General features: G+C 48.8%; 1 protein-coding gene across 5 annotated transcripts in view; it reads left to right on the top strand.

The window, feature by feature from the left end:
- Nucleotides 1-23,774, top strand: part of NEXMIF (neurite extension and migration factor) — a 164,562-nt gene that overhangs the window by 126,378 nt on the left and 14,410 nt on the right. For all 5 annotated transcript variants that reach the window (XR_005259900.1, XM_038164769.1, XM_038164767.1 and 2 more), the window contains exon 3: nt 22,364-22,488. Coding sequence is in view for 4 of the 5 variants with exons in the window: in XM_038164769.1 (XP_038020697.1) it covers nt 22,413-22,488 (76 nt within the window). In the remaining variant the exon portion in view is untranslated. The remainder of the gene's footprint in view (nt 1-22,363; nt 22,489-23,774) is intronic.

Here is a 23,774-nt window from a genome sequence, read left to right as displayed (position 1 = left end):
AAATCATTTTAGAAAAACAGGCCCAAGCAGTTGAAGTTGTGATGCCAGCCCCAGCATCCATGGACTCATCACCTGGGGGGTTTGGAGACCCCAAGGGGAAGCTCCACCTTTGGCAAGGGAGGCGTTGGGGACAGAGGAGGTGTTGGGGACACGGGGACCGTGTCCAGGCTGGTGACACACATGTGGCTCACACACCCGAGCTGCTCTGGCCAGGCTTGCCCAGAGTTGCCAATCTGGACTCCACAGAGTTCTTTGGAAGCTGCATCTTGGCAGGCAGGGGCTGGTGACAGATGCTCACTCTTTGTTTTTCCCGGGATAAATCCGGCCAGGCTTTTGGAGGTTGTTATTATTAGCATCGGTGTTCCAGGCTTTTCAGGACACAGCGCCTCTGCCACGCCTCCTCTCCTAGGACAAGAAGGACATGGAGGGGCTGGAGAGAAGGGAACAGAGCTGGGAAGGGGCTGGAGCCCCAGGAGCAGCTGAGGGAGCTGGGAAGGGGCTCAGCCTGGAGCAAAGGAGGCTCAGGGGCTCTTCTGGCTCTGCACAACTCCTGACAGGAGGGGACAGCCGGGGGTGTGGGGTGTCGGGCTCTGCTCCCAGGGACAGGGACAGCCTCAGGCTGGGCCAGGGGAGGTTCAGGTTGGATAATGGGAAAAATTTCTTCACTGGAAGAGTGGTTAATCATTGGAACAGGCTGCCCAGGGCAGTGGTGGAGTCCTCATCCCTGACAGTGTTCCAAAAACCAAGTGTTTGTGGCACTTTGTGATATTCTTTATTTGTCATGGTGGTGTCCAGGTGAGGGCTGGCCTTGGTGATCTTGGAGGTCATTTTCCAGCCTTGATGATCCTGTGCTTCTCCCCTGTTTCTCCACTGGTTCAACCCCAGATTCCAGACTGCCAGCTCTTGGGCTGCCTTCAAAGCCCTGTTCCTCCTGCTTTTTCCCAGTGGCACAGATTCCCAGGGGCTTATAAGGTTTTTGAACATCTTCTGCGACAGCACCGTCACCCACGGGAGACACGACATTCCAGCTCTTCCTCCACAGCCTACCTGGCAGAGGGAAAGCCTCTTCCCAGCACGCGTGCAGACACAGCCTGCCTGCCTGCAGCCACGTGGGGCTGTGTGTGGTAGGAACAGTTTTGCACTTTGTGCTTTCATCATCTGAACTCACCCGAGCTATTTCTGCATCTGGCAGTCAGTGGGAGGCAGGAGCACCATGTTTGTTTCCTCACCTTGTTTGCTTCCCTTGGAACTCACACCGGATTTAGATGGAGCCTCTCCCTTGCCTATCCAGGTGTTCCTGCTGGTGTTACTCTCCTCCTCCTCCTCCTCCTCCTCCTCCTCCTCCTCCTCCCCCTGCCTGTGCTGTAGCACCTGTTGTGCTCTGCACAAATGACAGCGTGACATTTTCCCAGCAGGGGTGAAATGGCTTCTGTGGGGTTCTGAGCCCTGCAGGGCTGGGTCCTGCCCGGGGTACAAGGGTGACAGCAGGGCAGGTGGTGGCAGGGACCTGACGAGCTGAGATGGTCACGGGTGGCTGCTCTTTCGACCTGGATTAACAGGTGACATTGAGTAGTTACCAACATCATGAGGTACCACCAGCTGCATCAAAAGGTTGTTGCTTGGGTTCCTGAAGTGCTGTTTAGCTGGGGTCATTCCTGCTGGGTTGCTCTTGCTGTGCTCCTGGTGGGGTTGCTGGTGCTTGGTGTAACGTGGCAGGGGAACCCCCCACCCCAGCAGCTGGCTGGGGAAAACACGAGCTCAGCGGGGGTTAATGGATATTTAATGGACATCTCCTTTGCCCAGGGCTTTCTCCTGACAGCAGTTCTGGGGCAGGGATGGCAGGAGGGGAAGGACAAGAGGCAGCATTTCTCCCCTTGGCTTCCTGCTTTGGGGCCCAGAGGGATAGGCTGGAGCTGTGGGAACACTGGAGCCGGGCTGGGAGAGCGGGGGGTGTCCAGCCTGGAGAGGAGAAGGCTCCAGGGAAGCCTTACAGCCCTTTCCACTGCCTGAAGGGCTCCAGGAGAGCTGGAGATGGACTTGGGACCAGGGATGGAGGGACAGAACATAGGGAATGGCTCCCACTGCCAGAGGGCAGGGATGGATGAGATACTAGGGAGAAATCCTTCCCTGTGAGGGTGCTGAGGCCAGAGCAGCTGTGGCTGCCCCTGGATCCCTGGCAGTGTCCAAGGCCAGCTTTCATCATCTGAAAGCTGGACAGGGTTGGAGCAGCCTGGGACAGGGTTGGAGCAGCCTGGGACAGTGGAAGGTGTCCCTGTCCATGGCAGGGGTGAAATAAAAAGATCTTTCGGGTTCCTTCCAGTCCAAACCATTCTGTGATTCTGTGGTTTGCCATAGAGGGAATTTCTCTTTTCCAGCTGCATCATGTGGAATGTGGACACTGATATTTATATTTAGGATATGCCAAAGGCAGGCAGACCAGAATCCCTTTTTTTATCACAATACTCATTGATTAAGATCATTACAGCGACTGGGAGCAGCACTGCTGGTATGAGTGAGTTGGTATTTCTGTCTCACAGGCTGCAGCTCAGTGTTCAAGCTGTCAGCCCAGATGCAATTTAAAAAAAAAAAAAACCCAAAAAACCAAACCAAAAAAACTTCCCCAAAAAATAACAGAAAACTGAAAATGGTTTTCATCCATTAAGCCATTTTAGAGCTATGGTTTTAAAAAGTAGATTCTAACTTGCTGGGGAATATTTTTATGGATATGCATCTACATGTTGTAAGATTTTCAAGAAAAATCTCTTGTACATCTTTGGATTTCTTTACTTTGTTGCGTGAGAAGGGGCTCGTGCCTGTTAAAAGGACCTTTGATAGGGAACTGGTACCAAACACAACTGCTCTTTGCATGCTGTTTTAAGTCCAACTTAATTTGCCATTCAGAACTGCGTTTTTTGATTTTTTTGAACCTCAGTAAAAAGAGGGGAACAATGCAAACCAACACCATCCAATGCAATGGTGACATCATGCAGGTAAATCAGAGCAGGAACTGTAGCAACTGTGGATGTGTAAGGGTGGACCCAGGGAAAAATGAGGATAGATTGGATAAATGGTAAAAGATAAGGAACAGGGTGAATCCTTACATGCTCAGAAATTGTGAAACTGGCTTAAACCATGCCATTTAAAAAGTAAATCCTGATTTCTTTTACGTGTGTGCTGGGTTTTTGAGCTTCTAAATCACACTTGTTTCATGTTTTCAAGCATTTCTTTACAGTTTGGTGGACCAGGCACAGGCTTTGGTTCAGGTGAGACTATCAGGTCTCAACTCCAGGAGCTCCAGCATTGGGAAAGACACCAAACAGTCAGAGCTGATACCACAGGGCAAGCTGGAAGCACTAAATTTAGATAATTTAAAATCTTTCCCCTCTGTGGTGCTGCTGGGTTGTTAACTGAGGTGAAAAAAACCATGAAAGTGCTTTGAGTTCCAAACTGATCCCATCCTTTTCAATCCGAGCATAAATTCTGTGGAGCTTCACCTCCCTCCCACAACCAAAGAGAGAGAGGAACGCTGTCATTTTCCTCCCCATCCACCCAAAGAACAGATACCAGGGATCTGCTAATGAAATATTGGCAGATCCACGCCAGGAGAAGCAACAGTCAGAGAAATCTGTGCTGGTAGACAGGGGAGTTGCAGCAGTGACCTGACACGACTGAGCCAATTCAACCCAGAGATCTGATTGCTGTTGAGAGAAAATATTCCTGGCTCCAAGAAAGGAGGGAGAAAACCCTTTAGTGGGATGGAGTTGCACCATCTGTGACACCTGCATTCAGTCCTGGGCATGGGGGATAATAGGGAACGAGATCGTGCAGCAAAACATGCGTCATTTACCTCGCAATAAAGAGGTTGAATTTCTGAAAGGCTCTCAGCACATCTTGAAGTAAATGGGAGCCAAGGACGTTTGTCATCTGGCAGACTGAGGCACAGAGCTGGACTGGATAAGCCTTACAGGGCTTGCACATGGAAATTTCCTGCCTGTCCGTGGGCTGATGGACTGGGGAGGATTCCTGAGGGAGCCCGGCTGCCCCTGGAGCAGCAGTGTGGGGCTGGAAGGTGGCTGGGGGCCGGAATCACCACTGGGAGATGTTCTTGCCCAGTTCCTCCTGATGCCTCAGGGTTTACCTTTGATATTTTTCAGGTTCTGTGCTGCTTTAGTGTGTGGGTCTGGGCTTCATATTAGGGCATGGTGAGCTCTCTGCACAGAGCAGGGAGACAAAACAATTCCTGCTCCAGCTGGGGACCAAGGACAAATGATCCAAATCTCAGCCCAAGAGCACAAACAGCGTGGGCTGAGGAGAGAAAAACAAGCAGGATGGGAGTGCCTAGGCTAAAGCTGGGATTGGACAATGAACTGCAAGGTGCAAATGGAGCAGAACTGATCCAAGGGAGAGACCCCGTGAGCGGTCGGGGATTTTGGGACCATTTTGGTTCATCTTGGGTGCGGCCCTGGCTGGGCTCTTGTGCTGCCCAAGGTGGATCCATTGAGGCCTTTTAATAAATCCCTGCTTTATTCTTTAGCTCTGTCCAGCCTCTGCTCTGGGTCAGCCTTCACAAGGCATCACTGCCTGCCCTGGTTGGTTGTTGTCCAGGTGTTTGAGTGGCAGCTCCCTGCTCAGGGGTGTAGAGTGAGCCCGGGGGCTGGGGAGCATCCTCTGCACCCCCAGCCTGGCCCCTCTTCTCTGGGCCACTTCAGGTACCAGAGCAGTTTGTGATGGGTTATCTCTTTGATACAAGCCTCTCTATTAAAGGAAATGTTTAATATTCTCAGATTTTTAAAGATGTCTTCAATTGATGTAGGCCTTGGAAATCTCCACCTTGAGCTGTGCTTTTCAGTTGCTCCCTTGGATTGGGGTTTTTCCATAGAATCACAGAATCATTAAGGTTGGAAAGATCAGCAAGGAGGAGTGGGCCCTGGCTGGGGTTGGGTGCAGAATCAGAGCGCTACAGGATGCCTGGGTGTCTCATCCCAGGGGATTCCCACCTCTTCCAAAAGCCATTACACATAAGTGGGGTCTGTCATTTCTGGCAAGTTATTCCCAGACAAATAGCAGTGAAAATGTTTTATGGACTGAATCACTGTGAGGGGTTTAATTGCTTCCTTTCTGCAGCACTTAACTCTTGCTGGGATAAGTCACTCCTCTGGCAAGACCTTTATGTTTTTCAGGTGAGGATGAACCCAAAGCAGAAGCCCTAAATCCATCCCATAAATTGTTTTAAACCAGGGGTGAGGCAGGCTGTAGCTCCCAGGTTGCTGCTTGCCACTGGAAGAGGTCTGGTTTTCCTACACAGTCATGGAATCACAGCCTCATTCAGGCTGGAGAATCCCTCTGAGACTCTCAGGTCCAGCCACTCCCCCAGCACTGCCAAGGCCTCCACTCACCCCTGTCCCCACGTAACAGATCCACACGGCTTTTACATCTCTCCAGGAATGGGGCTCCACCACTGGACAGCCTGTGCCAGGGCAGGACAGCCCATTCCAGGAAGGAATTTCCCCAAATAGCCACCTGAGCCTCTTCTGGAACAATCTGAGGCTGTTCCTCTCCTCCTGTCCCTGTTCCCTGGGATAAGATCCCAAATCCCCCCAGCTGTCCCCTCCTGTCAGGAGTTGTGCAGAGCCAGAAGGGCCCTCCCGAACCTCCTTTGCTCCAGGCTGAGCCCCTTTCCCAGCTCCCTCAGCCTTTCCTGGTGCTCCAGCCCTCTCCCAGCTCCATTCCCTTCTCTGGACTCACTCCCACCCCAAAATGTTTTTAAATACCGACAAACTTGCAAATGAACCTTCCGGAGCAGAGCCCAGCCCTCGGAAACGGCGCCAGGGCTGGCCGAGCTGACAGCTCCCGTTCTCACTCCGGCACTGACAGCTTCCACCTCGCCGTGCCCAGGCTAAATTGGCTCCTTTTGAAACCACTCACATTTCTTGGGGTGCAGCGTGAGCTGCGCAGCCCTGAGCTCAGTACAGCCCATTTATCAGCTCCTGCTCAGAGGTTTTTAGCAGGGATATCATGTGGGTTTAGCAAACGGGCCGGGAGACGCCATCCGGCATCTTTCCCATTAACCTCTCCAGCGTGGCGAGCCAAAAGCCGTGGCTTTGGATTGCTGCAGGGCCTGTCCTGCTGGGAGAGCAGCCTGTCCCCTGTGCTTTAAATATACTTGGACATGCCAATCCCCTTTTTTAAGATCCGGGCTGGGAAAACAGACTCTGCCTGCAGCATCATTAGCGGCGTCACCTCGCCAGGGTAATATCCAGGAATCCTCTAAGTGACTTTAAGATGCTGTGCTAATGCCTTTTCCTTAAACAAGAGCCATGGGCACAGCTAGAGGACTGGTTTAGGACTTAATTTATGCATTGCTCTGGAGTTTATTCAGTGGGTTGTTGCTCCCTTGCTAAGATAAAGGATGGATATTTCACAGTGGTGGCTCATGTGAGAGTGGGGTCTGCAGAGCTGCCTCCAGCTCTGGAGTCCCCAGCACAGGAAGGCCATGGAGCTGCTGGAACGAGTCCAGAGGAGGCCAAAAAGGTGGTGGAAGTGATGTTACTCCTATCATGTAACTCCTATCCTATGAGGAAATGATCCAGGGAGACCCTACAACCCCTTCCAGTGTTTAAATGGCTCTGGGAGAACTGGTGAGGGACGTGGGACATGGACCTACAGTGACAGGACACAGGGAATGGCTTCCCACTGCCAGGGGACAGGGATAAATTATATCTTGGGAAGGAATTGTTCCCTGGGAGGGTGGGCAGGCCCTGGCACAGGGTGCCCAGAGAAGTTGTAGCTGCCCGTGGATCCCTGGAAGTGTCCCAGGCCAGCTTGAACAGGGCTTGGAGCAGCCTGGGATGGTGGAAGGTGTCCCTGCCATGGCAGAGGGTGGAACTGGATGATCTTTAAGGTCCCTTCCAGCCCAAAGCATTTTATTATTCTGTGAGTCTGTGTCAGTGTCTCCAGTCCGCTTTCCCATTCTTCAGTCAGGAAAATTTCTCCATTGCTCAGCAGAGAGGCTGCAGTGACAGTGACCACGTCTCTGCCCACTGCCCACCACTCTTCATCCCACCATGGTCACCCTCCATGCTGGAGTTCACAAACTCCCATGTTCCAGCTGTATTTAGCTGTATTTTTTTCAGCAAAGACCAGATTTGATCAATTCTGCTTTGGGATTTTGAGTTCACCACCGGTCCAAGACCAGGACAAAGATTTCGGTTCCTTCCTGTCCCTCCTGGCAAAGGCTCAGCTCCATGTTCCCTGCAGCCTCCATGCCCACCAGCTGCTGCTCCTGCCACTGCTCCCAGGGACAGAATCCCTGATTTTCTGCAAATCAAATGCCTGCACATCGTTTGCTTTAACCGAGATACCTTTGAAAGAGTTTCTACAGACTGAATTTGTAATGCACGTTTGGAAGGGTTTTTTTCCCACCGTTATCAGCTCTAATGAAATCCCAGGTCAGTTTTAGGCAGCCTGTTATCTCTGTGATCTGGAGCTCTGCAGTAATTTCCAGGAGTCTGAATCTTCCAAATGAACCTCCTCATTTTGGGGTGGGCGTGGCATTTCCCTGGCACAGATCCCTGGGGCTCAGGAGGAGCGAACCCCAGGCTCTTCTCCCTGGGCAGCACTTACCCCATGCACCTTTTACCCCGACTTTGATTTTTAAAAGCCTCTTGTGTGTTTTGAATGTCTTCACTTTCAGCTCTGTTCCCACACTGCCTTTATGGTCAGAGGGATTTTGTTGTTATTTTCTTTTTTATGCACATGTGTCACTCTTGCAGGGGTACCAAATCTTTCCGTCAGCAAATCATGGAATCACAGAGTGATTTGGGTTGGGAGGGACTGTAAAGCTTACCTGGTTCCAAGCTGCAAGCTCATCTGGTTCAGGTTGGACATTAAGAGAAAATTATTCACAGTCAGGGTGATTAGAAATTGGAAGGGGCTGCCCAGGGAAGTGGTGGAGTCCCCATCCCTGGAGGTGTTTAAGGGAAGACTGGATGTGGCACTCAGTGATACATTTGGTTCATTTATGTACAGGATTCTGCTTTGTCCTTAGACACCATCTCTGTTGGTTAATTTGATTTAAATGAGGTTAAATAAAAACCTGCACAACGTGTTTTGCTGGACTTCCATCAAATTGCTCAACAATAGCACCACTTACGGTGTATACAAATATGACTTTTCCACTCTCGGAGTGAAAGTAATTTATCAACAAGTGGTCCTTGTCCCTGTACCGTGGCAAGTCTTTGTGAAATCTACTTTTTAGAGCAGGCTGTGGTTTATGCAACGTGTGTCTTCATTACAAATGTGCTGTATTTTTAAAATGTTAAGATGCAGAAGAATGAAAAGCAAGCGTGCCGTTTGGAATAATTTTTGAAGGGGAAAGCTGTCCATTGTGCAGACACTCCTTGAAATGAATAGATCTGCATTAAATGTGTTCTTGAACTTGGTGATAGACTTTGATTCCATCCATTGTGGAGGATATTTCACCAGTGTAAGGGAAATGGCGGAAGGGGAGTTGGGTGATTCATCCTCCATCTCCACCTTTGTGTTAGCCAGCCAGTAGAGAGGGCATTGTTCCCCTTCCCTCTTCATTGGTTTTTTGGGACAGTCAGTGCTGGGAACACTTGCTGCTGTCTGTCCCACATGGACGCAGCACAGCCCCTTCCCACAGGATCCTGCCCTCTGCAGCACACACTGAATCCAAATAACCTCAGCTGACCCACGGCAGTGCCCAGGACCAGCCTTGGGTGCGTGTCCCTGCTTGGAGCTTGAATGATGGTTTTTGCTTTATCCAACTGAAAGTTTTCATTTTATCTCATTAGAAATCTGAAGTGATGAGTTGGAAAATAAGACAACACAGTGTCACAGTCTCATTGTGTCTTCATGGTGGGAGATTTTGTGTCTTGGAGTGGGAGTTGATGCCCCAAGTTCTCCAGACCTGGTGGGAGGTCCTGGGATCTCACCTGTGGTGCAGAAGGGAGGGATCCCTCCATCTTCATCTCAGAGGATGGAGGCATAGACTCTCCTTGCAGGCTGTTAGGCCACAGAGGATGCTCCCTAAGGCTCTGTTGGTTTAGAGCTGGGGGAGGGCAGAGCTGAGCAGGGTTTGAGGTCAGACAGTAGCACCCACATGCTTGGGGCAGACCCTTTCCCCACTTGTCACAAAGCCCTGTCCCTCCCTCCACTAAAAGGATTTAGAGACAACTTGGTATAAGAGGAGTTTTAAATCTTCTTTTGTGTCTGTCGATATTTCCTTGGAGAGGTACCCTATTTTTCAGCTGGATGAATGGCCTTTCCCGGGTATGGTTGACACTCAGTGTGTCAGAGATGCAGAGCTGCGGTGTGATGCGTGCGTGCCAATGTGGGTGGCACTGGGAAGGCACCTGCAGCCTGGGAAAGGCCACGGCCACCAGAAAACCACTTGCTTTTCTGAAAATACTGAAACCCTAAGTGTTGTTATCGTTGAATTGATGCGAGCGGCCATCTGGAATTTGGAATCAGCTAGGAAAAACTGGGGAGGCTGCAGCATTCCAGGCAGGCAAGATGATGGCTCCAGAGCGGTCAGCCTCAGCTCAGCATTCCCTGGCTGATCTCAGTTTTCTCAGCACTGATGTTATTTTAATACACTTCCACGGCTGGAGTTGCCGTGATTAGCAGAGCAATTTGCAGCGCGTTCTTCAAAATTGCCAATCAGTTTGAGCCCAAAATAGATGGAAGCTGCTGCCCAAAAAAGCCCTGAATGGTTTTGTAAAGTCTGAGCAGGATTCGAGGTGCCTCTGTGACGTGCAGGGTCCCCAAGCTCCTGCCTTGCACCCCTTCTCACTGCAGAGTGGAGAACGGGACTGTTGAGGCTAAAAGGGAAGGAGGTGTTGCAGGGATTTTGGTAAATCCTGTGGAGGTGGCTGTGTCTCCTTGTGCTGCCATGGGATGCCAAGGTCGCACCCTTCCCACCTCCTTTAATCCCAGCAGCAGGGCTGGATGTAGGAGGTTTAGAGGCAAGGTTTAGAAGAGGAGCGACTTTCTCCTCTTTCAGATGATAACTGTGCACCCTGGTCATCCACTGGCACTGACTTTGAGGGTGGAATTTGCTGGATTTTGGCCACCTTGGGCCAACAGCAGTGGCAGCAGCTGCTGGAGCACCACAGGGTACAGATGGCACCGTGCAGCCACATCCATGGCACTCTTCCTCCCTGATGGTGTTTCTGCTGCCAAGCCAGAGCCCGTGGGCTCCATTGTCCTTTGCATTTCCCCTCTCCTTGCTCTTTGCAGGGGTCTGGGAGGAGTATCAGCCGTTAGGGGGATGGAGTTGTTGGGTTGGGGAGCTCTGGGTCCATCACATCCATCTTTCCCTTGGAAACTGAGGTGTGCTGCCCCTTGGGCAAACTTGTAGCCAGGACCCACACAATGGTGGTCACCCCTCAAATCCTGGCATGTGGTTGAGAGTCAGGGTGACACAGGTGGGTGACAGAGGGGACATGAGCAAAGCCCACCCAAGGGGGGAACCTCAAGGTGCATCCTGTGCGTTATCTGGTCTTGGTTTTCCAGGGGAATTGGTACAAAACCGTGAATTCATCCTTCAGCTGGCATTTATTAATCTGTTTTCAGTTGGGTTTTGACTTTGTTGAGATCTTACTCTTTACAGTGGGAGGCTGCGAAGTATAGCCAGGAATAAGATGGGTTTTGAAGTGATTTTAAAATGTTTTTTAGCTTTGCTAAAAAGAAGTTGGGGTTTTTTGTTTGGTTTTAGTTTTTCTTAGCAGTTCCATCATTGCTCTCAATTTATCTGGGATACTTTGGAACTGACAATGAAGTGTCCTTGAGAGGCTGGGAACACATCACTGCTGACTCCTGAGAAAGTTTTTAAAAAGCCGGATTGTTTATTTTGAGGAAAAATGACAAACCCTTACTTTGTGGAAAGCAAAGCCCTCAGCGGGCTTGGCGTGAGGCGGAGACAAGGAGAGGCCTGGAGCCTGCGGCCAAGCCGCAGTTTCCCTCCCTCACGTCGCCCCTCGCCTCGCTCGCGTCGCGCGCGCAGATTTGGATACGAGTTTTTATTTTTACTGAAGAATTGATTTCATGGCTGCCCTAAGTGAGCAGAGCTGTGATGCATTAACTGATGTCAGACGGGGGATGTTTACCTATTTATCTTGGCTGCGGCAGCGCCTGTAGTATTTTCTTCCTCTGTTCTCCGAGACTCATTAAACGTTACAAACACCAGCGAAGTCCTAATGAAACAATTGCATCCTCATGGCTTGATATGCAAAGTAACACCTCCAGCAAAGGCTGATAAATGCCTGTCTTTATGGTTTTTTCTTCCCACTACATTTACATGGAGGGGAAACATATTGACGTTCTCTGCTCTGGAGCCAGCCTGGGAGAGCTCGGGGTGTTAACCTGGAGAAGGATCCAGGGAGAGCTCACAGCCCCTTCCAGGGCCTAGAGGGGCTCCAGGAGAGCTGGAGAGGGACTGGGGACAAGAGATGGAGGGACAGGACACAGGGAATGGCTTCCCACTGCCAGAGGGCAGGGATGGATGGGATATTGGGAAGGAATCCTTTCCTGTGAGGGTGGGCAGGCCCTGGCACAGGGTGCCCAGAGCAGCTGGGGCTGCTCCTGGATCCCTGGCAGTGTCCCAGGCCAGGCTGGATGTGGTTTGGAGCAGCCTGGGACAGTGGGAGGTGTCCCTGCCATGGCAGGGGCTGGAGCTGATCTTTATGATCCTTTCCTTGATTCGTGCTCCCCTGTGCCGTGCCTGATGCTGCAGGTGGGATGTTGGGGCAGATCCCTGGCAGCCCCAGGTTGTTCTGTGTCCTCTCCCAGCTCAGGGCTTCATCCCTCTTGGCTTGGGCAAGTGGCTGCTGGATTTGTGCCTCCTGTGCCCTGTGAGGCCGTGCCAGGAGCCGCCGGCTCCTCCGAGAGCCGCGGTGTTAACGCCGGGGGAGTCCCGGCCCGGCTGATTGGTGTAGCAGGGTTTGAATTCTGCGCTGAATATGACTAATAATCCATGACCTGGCTGTGATTATAGATGAAAGAAAGCTGATGAAGAGACCCTGCAGTGGCACAGAAAGGAATTAGCCATTGTCTAAAGCCGGGGCAGTACCGGAGCATTTGGATTTCACATCTGAGATTCACGGGTGAATAATTCAGCACTTGAAAAAATGCTTCAGCCTCAGTGTGACATCTCCACATCTTCTTTCAGTGATATCCAAGACTTTAACTAAACATTGCTTCCCGGGGAGCTGGGGCAGCTGTCCAGATATTTTCCCTCTTAAATATCAGCATTCCAGATTGTTACCTGGATACGGATGGAGATTTGGATGGATATCTTAGGAGATGCAATCTCTCCTAATGCGGGATTTTGCCTTCAGAAATCGCCTCCGACCTTCGGCGGAACCCAAAATCTTCCCAAGTAAAATTAAGAGACGTGGCTTTAGATTTAATTGTCGTTTCCATCTAATTGTGGGACCTGCTAAGGCCTGTGGAGTGGGGATGGGGTTGTTTGGTGTGGGGAATTTTGAATAAATGAGCCAGTTCTCAAAGGGAAAACGTTGGTGGATTTCTTAAATGTGAATAGGGAAGTGGAGGAAAAGTAGGTTGTGTATAAAACAGCCTTGGAAAATGGCTTGATGTTTCCTACAGGGGCCCTGTAACCCTCAAACTCAATCCAGTGCTATTAAATCTCTGCATTTGAGTGGAGAGGAAGAACCACCCAGGAATGGAAGTGTTAAAGTGTTCCTACAACCTCAGCTCCGCTTCCTCCAGCGTATACATTAGTATAAGTCTTTAAATAAATGATCACATATTATTCCTCAAATAATTCATCCATTTTCTGAATTATTAGCTAAAAATGGATGGTATCTTATAATTGTCATCAATTCCAACTCCTTATCGGGCCTAATAAGTTCTTTTCTCGGTGTGATAAGTGTTTTGATCATTTCCTTTTCCTACCTCCCCTGATTCCCTTTATAGTCAGAAGCATTGGCTCCTTGGGATGCACATCACGGGATGAGGCTGGGAAGCTGTTTTACCTGGAAAATCTGTGGTCCAGCTGTGTCAGCTGTAGGAAACTACTCAGGAAAACAAACCCAAGTCAGGCATCAGGTGCTGCATGTTTTCCCTAAGTGTGGCTCACTTTTAGGCTCACCTTGCCAGGCAGAGCCACTGCACCGAGGTGGTCTCAGGGCAAAATGATGGTGATGATGATGCATTTGAGACTTGCTACCTGCTTGTGTAATTAAAAGTTTTAAAACCAAATGAGCAGAAGTAACCCCAGCTTTGTGCTCCAGAGCTGAAAGCACAGGCATTCCTTTCCAAGCACAAGGAATATGCAGGAATTGCATGAAGTTGGAAGTTTAAAAAGGAAATCGTATGGAAGGGCCCATCTGCTATCAGTGCCATCATTTATATGTACATAGAAAGGAAAAGTCCTTATGAAACTTGGGAGTTGTTCAGGAACATTCAAAGGATCTGGCTAGAAACTTGGATATAATGTCTAAGGGGATTTTGTCTTCCACATCCCTGTGGAACATCACCCTTCTTGGGGGGATTTCTCACCATTGCCTCTTCTCTGGCAATCTTTAGTTTCTTGAAGGTGATGGCCTGGGATGTAGCACATGGCCCTGCTCCTGGGAACGAGATGAGATTTGAAGTCCCTTCCAACCCAAACAATTCTGGGATTCTGGGATTCCGTGTCCCACAGTAAGGGAACAGCAGCTCCCTGAGCCAGTTCTTCGTGTAAAACATGGGAGGAATGAGCCCTTCCTCCCTTGCTCCATTTAATTCCTTCCTGTGCCTAAGCCAAGCACTCTGCTGTTTGGTTTCCTATCTGTGCTTTCATGAAAATTATGTGTACTTTAGAAATTAACACTTTTTATCCAGAGTCCATGTTGGCTAATTGCTAATAAGAGACAAACGAGATTTGTTAAAATTTCTTTTTCTCCTGTAAAATTTCTAATTTGAAGATATTAGAAAAGAGAAATGTTTACCCCACTAGGGTTACTGCAAATATCCTGATGAGCTTTCACTTCCTCCTCCGGCACCAGCCTAATTACCCTCCTTAGTCCAAACTTCAATATATTACAAATTTGTACAGAAAAAAAAATTCCCCTTTTCCTCCTTCTTTTTTTAAACTTGGTGTTCTTTTTTTAACAGGGAAAATAAGAGAATATTTCTCATAGGGAAAGAGGCTATGGCAAAATTTAGGACTGAGACTTTTCTTCAGCATATCCCTGTGAAATCCAACTCTTTGTGCTGTTTTGGCTCTGCATTAATCCATATCTCTAAACAAAATTTTACACACCCTTCTTCAGCTGAGTTATTTCATAAAACCCAGTGTGTGAGGGACTCTGAAGCATCCCCTTTCTTCATCAGCTTCTGTAATCTTAATGCACTTGACCTTGGCCTCTCCTGTTTCCTGATGAGGTTCACAGGAAGAGTTTGTTAAGCTTTTCAGACACTGGTTTGTCAATGGATCCATAAATACAGCAGCAGAAAGGGAATCTGGGTAATAACTTCATTTAAATGAAGCAATTCTGCCCATCAAGAAATCTCCATCCCAAACTATTCTTTATTGGTTTTGTTATTTTAGAGCAGACTGATGTATAATTAGCTTTGGAGAGTCCTCGTGATTTTGTGAGGTTAATACCCCACGATCCTGCTGAATTTCCAACCTGTGCAGATTTATGAGAGTTGGAGTTTTCAATCATTCCACTCTAATTTTCTCAGAAATCCAGGCCCTTAACATTTCTGATTTTATTTAACTTCATATCCAGAGATGGAGTGAAAACGACATGTTTGGAATAGAGTTGTTTTTAAGGAGGAAAGGCAAAAAGCAACATCATGGGCTGTCTTTGGGCATCTTTGCTACTTAAAGGGAGCTTTGAAAAAAGATAGAGAGAGGCGTTCCAGAAAGGACAAAGAGAGATTAAACTGCCAGAGGGGAGATTTAGATTAGGAATGAGGAGGAAATTCTTTACTGTGAGGGTGGGCAGGCCCTGGCACAGGGTGCCCAGAGCAGCTGGGGCTGTCCCTGGATCCCTGGCAGTGTCCCAGGCCAGGTTGTCATTGGGGCTTGGAGCAGCCTGGGACAGTGGAAGGTGTCCCTGCCTGTGGCAGGTGGTGGAATGGGTTTTAAGGTCCTTTCCAATCCAAGCCATTTTGTGATTCTATTATTTAGAAATGTTTTTACTTCTGGCCATCACAGCTAAACCAAAGTTTGTGTTCTTACTCATTTTCAGGAGATGAAAATCTCCCCCTCACTTGCCAGTGCTTTTCAAAACTATGCAGCTGCTGACACTAATTATTGCTTCATTTCCTTCCACTTCTATAAAATATGAGAGGATGACCAAAAAATTCCCCAGCGACTCTTCTTAATCATCCTCCCTTGCTCTGGGTAGGAAGGAATTCTCTTTGTGCTTCTTGTCCTCAAAACGGGGTGCACTCATTGAAACCCTCATGAGGTCCACCTGGGCTCCTGCATTTCCTCACCCTCATTATTCCCAGAGGAATATTTACCCGGCCCCATGTGCAAATTCATCCCACATTTGGTAAAAAGGGATATTTAATTCTTCCTCCCTTGAATCATCAAGGTTTCCTCAGGTCCTTGATCTCTGTCTGTGGGGATAGGGAGTGGAGCTGTGCTCATCTGAGGCCACAGCCCTTGTTTGTGGCCCCGGACCATCCTTTTCCCTTCCATTTCCTCAGTATCTCTGTTCTCCATTTCCCCACGAGCTTCCCCTGCTCTCCAGTGATTCTTCCCTGACTCTTCCTTTTCTTGCTTTGCATTTTGGAGCTCTCCTCTCTGGGGTTTGGCAGCTCTGCCTTCCCTAACCCAGGACAGTATTATGCTGAAGCCCTCCACATTTCAGACGTTCCCTCATGCGTTTCAGCTCCTCCAGGATTTTAATTGCCACCTTTTTCCCTTTGTGATACGCTGCTGCTCTTGATGGCTGAGAATACATTTACAGAGAAAGCTCCTTTGGTATTTAACGTGTGCTTTGTCAGGAAGGCTGTAATTTTGTTCACTTCCTTCCTTTTTGCCTTTAAGTTGTTTGTGACAGGTCTTGAAACACTCACACCTTATGTCCTCCCAGAGTAAGGTCAGAAACTGTCATTTATTTGAGAGCTGGCTTTAAATAGCCTGTTCTTAATATCATATCTGGGGTCTGCTGGAGTTGGGGCTTGGGCTCTGCAGTAATTGTTGCATCTGCTTTCAGCTGAGGAAAAGTGGAGGCTTGCTATGAATATTAACAGCTCATCCATCCTTTGCACCTTCTGGGAACACACCAGTTCTGAAATTGTTTCCTATTTTAATGGTTTTTGTGTTCTCCATTTTCTCTGCAACCTCCTTTTTCTTTAATCAACTTTATCCCCCCCCCTCCAGATTTATTCCTTATTGGAGGCTTTTATCTGTATTTATACCTGAACCTATTCTCAGCTAAGGCTGGCTCTATCAGGCCTAACCTTCTTGTAGGGTTTTAGATGTCTCACTGCTGGGATTGACCCACAAAACCCTTCTTTGTGTACTGTTTCTCCTTCACTTGGGCTTTTCTCTGGTGTACACACCATCATTGATATGAAAAGCCCAGGGAACTGCTGGGAGATAAAATTTCCTTGTGAAATTTTTCTGTGAAAATAGCTTTGAAACCAGAACCCTCAAGTCCAACATCCCTTTGGGGGACTGGAGCAGCACTTGGTGGTGGGCAGAGAGGGAGGATGGTTCCCATGTGCCTTTCCTTAGGAGCTTCACTTTTCTGACCCTGTCAGATCTGGAAACCTCAGGTACTCTGCATTTTTTCCTTATTTCAGCAAAAATCAGAGACCCTTGGCCTAGGTAGAAATGTGAATTCATGGAAACAGGGCTTTATTCAGAGAGGTGCTGTTAGCATTAAAATGCACCCTTATTTGCTGGCAAGTGAAAATTTTGAGCACTTCATCCCCCAGTTATGAAATTATAGTGAAAAAACAAGGGTCAGATGGCATCCCTAGAATATAAAGGATCAGGGGATTTCAGTCTGGTAGGAAAACAGCATCCTTCAGGGCAGTGAACAGCCAGCCTGGCATTGCTGGGGCTTCTGGTGCTGCCTCACCACAATTTCTCCATGGGAACTTCTGTCCTGTGCCCTGCTGTGGGACTAAAGAGGGGGGGAAAGGGGGGAAGAGAACCCAAGAAAAAACCAACCAAGGAGAAAACCCCCTGGCTTTTGTCCTCTCCAGAGGGCAGCTGCCCCTGTCAGCATGGGAGGAAGGGTGTGAGATGTCCTTGCTGCTGAGAGGGGCTGGGTGCTCAGGGACGGGCCCTGGGGGCAGAGACAGACAGGTGGCTCAGCATTTTGGGGAGAGCCTGGGTTCTGTTCCCAGGCAATTCCTGGCCCTGAGCTCTGCTCTGAGCTTCTGCAGCAGTTGCTGAGGTCCTGCAGGGGCAGGAGAGATGGTTAGGAGGAGCATGGTGTGTTCAGCAGCCCCCATCCACGGGGAGAGCTGAATCCTCTCCTACTATTACTCCACTGACTGTAAATATCTCGGAGACATTTACATGGTATTTCTTTTTAAGTATATAATGTTTTCATTCAAAAGTATCACAATTCTTAAAAGACCTGTCAGAGGCTCTGACATGTAATTAATTTCTCTAAAGCTCTTTTTTTGAAAGATACAACTGCATATATAGAACACCTGCACTTATTCACAGTTCTGCAGGAAAAAAGGTACAGCTTCTTCTTCTTCTTCTTCTCTTTCTTCCCCCACTTCTCCACAAAAAGATTCTCCTTCACTTTGGATACTCCCTCTCCATCTCCCCTCATGGGCTGCAGCACTCGGGATGTGGAAGATGTGTGTAAATAGGAGCTGGCATGTTGGGTTTTCTCTGGGTGTGAGTGGCTTTTTGTCTGTTCAGCTTGAAGAGGAAACACTCTTGCAACTTTAATTCCAGAGCAGCCACCACCAGCTCAGAACCTTGTCCACCTGACAGAATTCCCACATGTGCAGCTGGGCCAGTCATGGGCTCATGGGCTGTTCCTTATTTTTCCCTCATAGATTCATTTTCCTCCTCTGCCTGGGCAGAGGACTGAGCTCTGTGGTGTAGTGGTGATACCCAGGAAATCTGAATGAGGTGATGTTCAAGCAGCAGGGGATAAATATTTGTATTTATAGATTCTATTGAGATGAAGATACATAGATTTAAGTGGCAGAGCACTGGATTCTGTGGCAATCATGACCAACTCATTTGTTTTATCTCCTCTAAGCTATCCAGGGCATCACTGTGACCATTGCTGGTTCTGCTGGGAAATGCCATCAGGACATATCACTGCTGCTTCCCGAGGAAGAGTCCTCAGGGGGAGGAAACCTCTCCAGCAGGTCCCTTGGCACAGTTCCTCCTTGGGCTGGCATCTGGGGCTCTGTGGAGCTGGGGAGGCTGAAGGGGATGCCATCTCCCCATGGCACCTCTGACAGAGTGAAGCGATGGGCCTGTGTGCTTTGTAAACATCCATTCAGAAAAGCTGCAGCAGCAAATGGGCAAAGCAACTTGTTGCTCTTTGTAGAGGGCAGCCATTGAGCAGATGCTGTTTTTTGGTTGGTTAAAAGGATGGCATTTCCCCTTTTGTCTTTATAAAATCAGTGTTAACAGGAACATGCTTAAATCCTAAAGATTGGATGGGCTTAAGTGAGCAGCAGGTCCATCCTTTATGTAACTGGAGGTGAGTGAGGGAACGTGTCCAGGATTTTTAGCTTTGCAATTTGGGTGTTTCCTTCTCTGCTCAAGGGTTCCTTTCAACTCTGATTGTTCTGGGATTCTGTGGTTCTAGGAATTCTTAGAACAAGGAATAATCTGGTTTTACTCCAAGGAACTGGTGAAGGGACATTCCACCAGGATCTTTCTCTTAGTTGGGAGCAGAGGGAGCTGGTAGAGCCTCAGCTGGGACATCATTTTCCAACCACTCAACTCCATGCCTCCGCTCCAGCACCACCAACACCCATAACACCTCTTGAGTGTCTCAGGAGGTTTTTTTAAAGAGAACAAAAGCATCTTTTGGGTTTCTTGGCCCCCTGGGCAGAAGGACCTGCTCGAAGGCAGCAGGAGGTTTGTGGCAGAGGGTCCATTGTGGTGCTGTGTTTGTGTGCATGGGGGCTGGTCACTAACAGGTTTTGTATGGCCCTGTTAGCACTAGAAATAGGAAAATTGACAGGAATTGTGAGGAATGGGGAATTTCCTCAGCTGTGATGCTGAGAGTTTTTAGAGGCACTTGCAGACTTTCACCTGACCTGAGCCATAGGGCTGAAAGGGGTTTCTCCAGGTCAGTGAGCGCTGTGTATTGCTACCACAGCTCTGCATCCTGGCCTTCTGTCCATTAATTTGTCCATCTTGTGCTTAAAACGAGTTGGATTATTGTTCAGCTCCACTGCTTGCTTCCTATTGCTCCTTCCCCTCCATCTCCTTGCTAGCCAGTGACTCTCTGTGGTGCCAGCTGTGATCTTAGCAGGCCAATGCCCTGAAGTCCACGGTGCAATCAGCAAAAGTGCTTCTGAATTCTTCCCTGTGACTGAACGTGCTGTGCCTGTCCTTGAAGCACAGCCAGCCCCACTGTGCTCCTGCCCTCCTCCTCCAGAGGCTGCAGTTCATCTGACCCCACGTCTCTGCCCGTCCCTTCTGCCCGCCATCCTCTTCCTCCATCCACTCTGGCTCCAGTCAAGTTCATAAACTTGGAGCTGGTGCCTGATTTTCTTCCTGCCAGCTCTTCATAATATCGTGACCCCAGCAGCGCCTCTCTTCAGTGGCCTGACACCATCTGAAATCTATATTCTCTCCCTTTTATACCTCAGTCTGCAGATGGCTCTTGTGTTCTGTGCTCTCCCGCTACCCAGTGTATTCTCTGCACACTGCCTTTATCCCCTAGACCTCTCCTGCTTTCGTTTTTCTTGCCTGGGACCCGGCTGTTCTCCTCCTCTTTGTTGTCCCCAGCCTTCTGTTCCTTCCTGCTCTGCATCACGTCCTGCCCTTGGTCAGCTTTTCTTTCCCAGTTGTTGCTGTTTCCCCCCATCCCTTTTGGGTCTCACCTTTCCTGGTCCCAAAGGTCCCCTTGTTCAGCAGGTCTCAGCAAACTTGGGCTGTCTGTCCCATCTGTACTTCATGTCTGTCTGACCCCTGGGAAGATGGCCCCTCTGGACCCTTCTGAGTTCTTCCCAGCTGGTTTCTGGAGCTCAGCTCTGCTCTCTGGGTCACTGCAGTCGAGGAAAAGGCTTGTCCCCAAGCACATACATCCCCTTTCTTGCTGCATTTCATTGTCTTCATTGTCTTCTCCAGCCTTTGGATCTCATCCACCAGGAACACCCCTGGTCTTCTTCCCTCTCCCTCATGCACACACATCCCCAAAAATCATAATATACGAGACTAAAGGTCTGAAAACGCTCCCTTTGTGCCTGTTTGCTTGGCTGCCTGGGTGCCCATTGCTCCCCCCCTGTCTGTTCCTGCTCTCTCCATGAAGGCTGGCCCTTGAGTATCCATCAGAATCATGGAAAGATGGACCCCTTCTTCATGGATGGGGCTTGGAGCAGCCTGAGGTAGTGGCAAGTGTCCCTGCCCATGGCAGGGGGTGGCACTGGATGGGCTTTAATGTCCCTTCCCACCCAAACCATTCTGTGACACCTCAGCCCCGTCCCCAGCAGCCCCACTTGCCCACGTGTGGAGCCAGTGATGGTTCTCTGGTCTCCTGAGACTCCTCTGGTTCTCCCGAGGCTGACAATATTTTATTAACATTTTTATTAATAGATATTCTAAAAACTTCATTTATTAATACTTGTATTAATTAAGGCACATTTAACAGGCAGGAGATATTATCAAGGAGACACGAAGCTGTAGGCTGTCAGTGGCAGATGCAGAGCACCTTCCACACTCAGACATTAATCTCCTTCATGGAGAAATAGCTCTGATCTCTGCCCTGGCTTTTGGAGTGTCTCCTGCTGCAGCATGTCAGCAGTGAAAGGGCACAGAGGGAGCTCAGCCTGTGGGGAGGGTGCTGGCAGGAGAGGGGTCTAACCACAGCAAACAGGCTGGTGTTGGAGAGCTTTGAGATGGGGATTTGCATCAAAGGAAAACTCTCGGGGTTAGTTAAATATTCCTCTAAATATGCAAAGGAATGGAGTTACTGATGCTTGTTATTCTTATCTTCCTCTCGGTGTCACAACATCTTTAAGTTGGGTGAAGGTTTCACTTACTAAGGCGGTTGTAAAGATTTCACGTTAATTAAGAGGACTCCACTGCAAATCTGAATATGAATGAAGTTTGGCTGCTGAACCCCAGGGCAATGAGTGCTGCGGGAGCAGCAGACACTGACAAATGTTGATGTGAAAAGTAAAAAGCCAAACAAAAAAATCCCAAACCCAGAAAAACACCTAAACCAATGCTGCAGTCTAGTACCTGTTCTGTACAGGAAAACAGAGAGAAAAAATGGAGTTTGAGTTGCCAGAAGGGCATAAAATAGATTTTCAGTTGAATGTGCAGTCACAGAAGTGAAATTCTGTCAATCAGGAGCACTGATTCTGGCACAGGAGAAGGGTTCTCCAGTGCCAGCCATGCCCGAGTTCCAGCCACATCACTCCGTAGGCAGGTGGTGGCTTTGAAGGGTGGGGGGCCCTCAGTGGAGGGATGAGAAGATCTGGGCTGGATCCTCATCTCAGGGTCTTTGCTCTGGTGAAGCCCCACCGAGCCCAGTCAGCCTGGGCTGCTCATCACTCCCTGGAGCTGGAGCTTCACCCAGTGGGGCAGTCTTAGGGGTCTGCGGGATGAGACTTCCAGGGATGGGGCTCCCATGGTGAACAGTGAGACTGGAGACACTTTTCCACATCAAACTGCTTTTTGGGGAAGCTTTTCATGCCTGCCAGTGCTTGGAGGGCAGTGGCTGATAGCGAGGGTGAGCAGCTGTCACTCCACATCTGTGGTTTTTTCCAGCTGCGTCGTAGAGTTGCTGTTGATGAACCGGGATGAATCCTCTCCTTCATCTCTCCACTGATCCATCTGGAGATGGATGGCCTCTCCTGGCTGGACATGACTAATGTGCCTTTGCACAGCAATTTTGGGTGATGTGGAGGGTCCTGCAGAGGTGCTGAGCACCTCTCCACCTCCCAGAGCGGGACTTGGGGGAAGGAAATGCTGATACACAACATTTTCACCTTGCTGAAAATACATGGGACTTGGCTTTTGGAGTGGAAAAGTGACAAGCTGAGAGCCTAAATAAATTGGATTTGTCCTCTTAAGGAGGATGCAGGCAGCGTGTGAGGCTGTGTGGGGGTGTTTTATTGTTGTTATTTTTTATTCACGGTTCCTTGAGCTGATCCTGGGGATTGCACTGACTGTGGTTGTGTTTCTGGAAATGTGCAGGTTGGCCAGATGCAGTGGGGCATGGAGTGAACAGAAAGAGGTTAAATTGATGGATGACCAACAAGAGCAGGATTGTGCCTCAGAAGACCAAGAAACTATCCTGATTAATGGGGTGAAAGAAAATGGTAAGGAACTTAATTATGGTACATGAGGGAGCAGTGACAACTTGGAAGCCAACTTATTTTCCTAATTCCTTTTGTGCATTTAATATTAGCAGTTTGTGGGTATCTCTGCAATGTGGAGCAGGGGAGTAAATGGGTGTTTTCTGCACAGGAATCATTCCAGCCATAAATCTACACCTTTTTAGGCCTTAACAAGAACTGCTTTTACCTGTGCATGGGCATGGCTGGAAATGTTTATGTGCACATGCAGTTTGAATTAGAGATTTTATTTTGGTTTCTTGGGGGGAAAAAAATCATCCAGCCCCTCTATCTGTTGGGAATCTTCCCCTCTCTTGGCATTACAATCCCATTAGCCAATATTAGCAAGATTTAGCTGAAGGATACTTAGTCCCTACAAACTGGGGGGAAATTACAGATTGGCTGGGAGAAAGGAACCAGGATTAGTGGGAAGGGAAAGTTGGATTTGTGAGCTCATTCTTGCCTGTGTCCCATCACCCAGCACATGGGATTGCCTATCCTGTAATCTCTTTTCTGCACAGACAGGAAGTGTTCTTGGGAGCCACCAACATGGATGGGGAGCTATCAGCCCCTTGCAGCAGCCTCCCAGAATGCCCAACTTTGTATCTGTTTCATTGATTCTATATTTGCTCTCAGAATAACTAATTAGGAGTAACAGTGCTCAGCTGTCTGAAACCCTGATTGAAATAAATAAGCCTCTGAGCATTTTCTGAGGTCATTTGGACTGTAATCTCCGGCCACAGCAAATGCAGAGGGGAGGCAGAGCCTGATGCTTTCATTCTTCAATGTGTTTTATGCTTAATTTCATGGCTTTTTACATTTTGTATTGGCCCATAAATCTTGAGCTAGATAGATAGATATGTTTTATTTATATATAAATTTGATCCTGTTAGATGTCAAGGACTTGGTCCTCTGACATATGATCAGATCTTTCTGTCAGCTCTAAACAAGGTGGTAGAGACAAATGTTCTTTGCCAAAACCTTGGAGCAACTCCAGCCATGCGGGTGCCCATGAGGACCCCGCAGCTCATGCTGGTGGCAGGTGAGGCACATGCTCACTCTTGCCCCTGGGATGTAATCTGGGAGCTGTCTGTCCCTGTCAGCCCATCCCCTTCCTGACTGCACAGGGTGAAGCTGCAGCTGCTGGAGCTGCAAAGGGATTTTGTAGCCGTGGTCCCTTTGTCTGATCCAGTGGACAACAAAGTCAGCGCTGCCCTGATCAGTAAGGAGGGGATTTTTAGAACCCCACACCAATTCTATGGAATTCAATT

Source organism: Motacilla alba, chromosome 4A, assembly GCF_015832195.1.
Source record: "Motacilla alba alba isolate MOTALB_02 chromosome 4A, Motacilla_alba_V1.0_pri, whole genome shotgun sequence".
In the NCBI taxonomy this organism is placed as follows: domain Eukaryota; kingdom Metazoa; phylum Chordata; class Aves; order Passeriformes; family Motacillidae; genus Motacilla; species Motacilla alba.
This window is presented reverse-complemented; position numbering and strand designations above follow the sequence as displayed.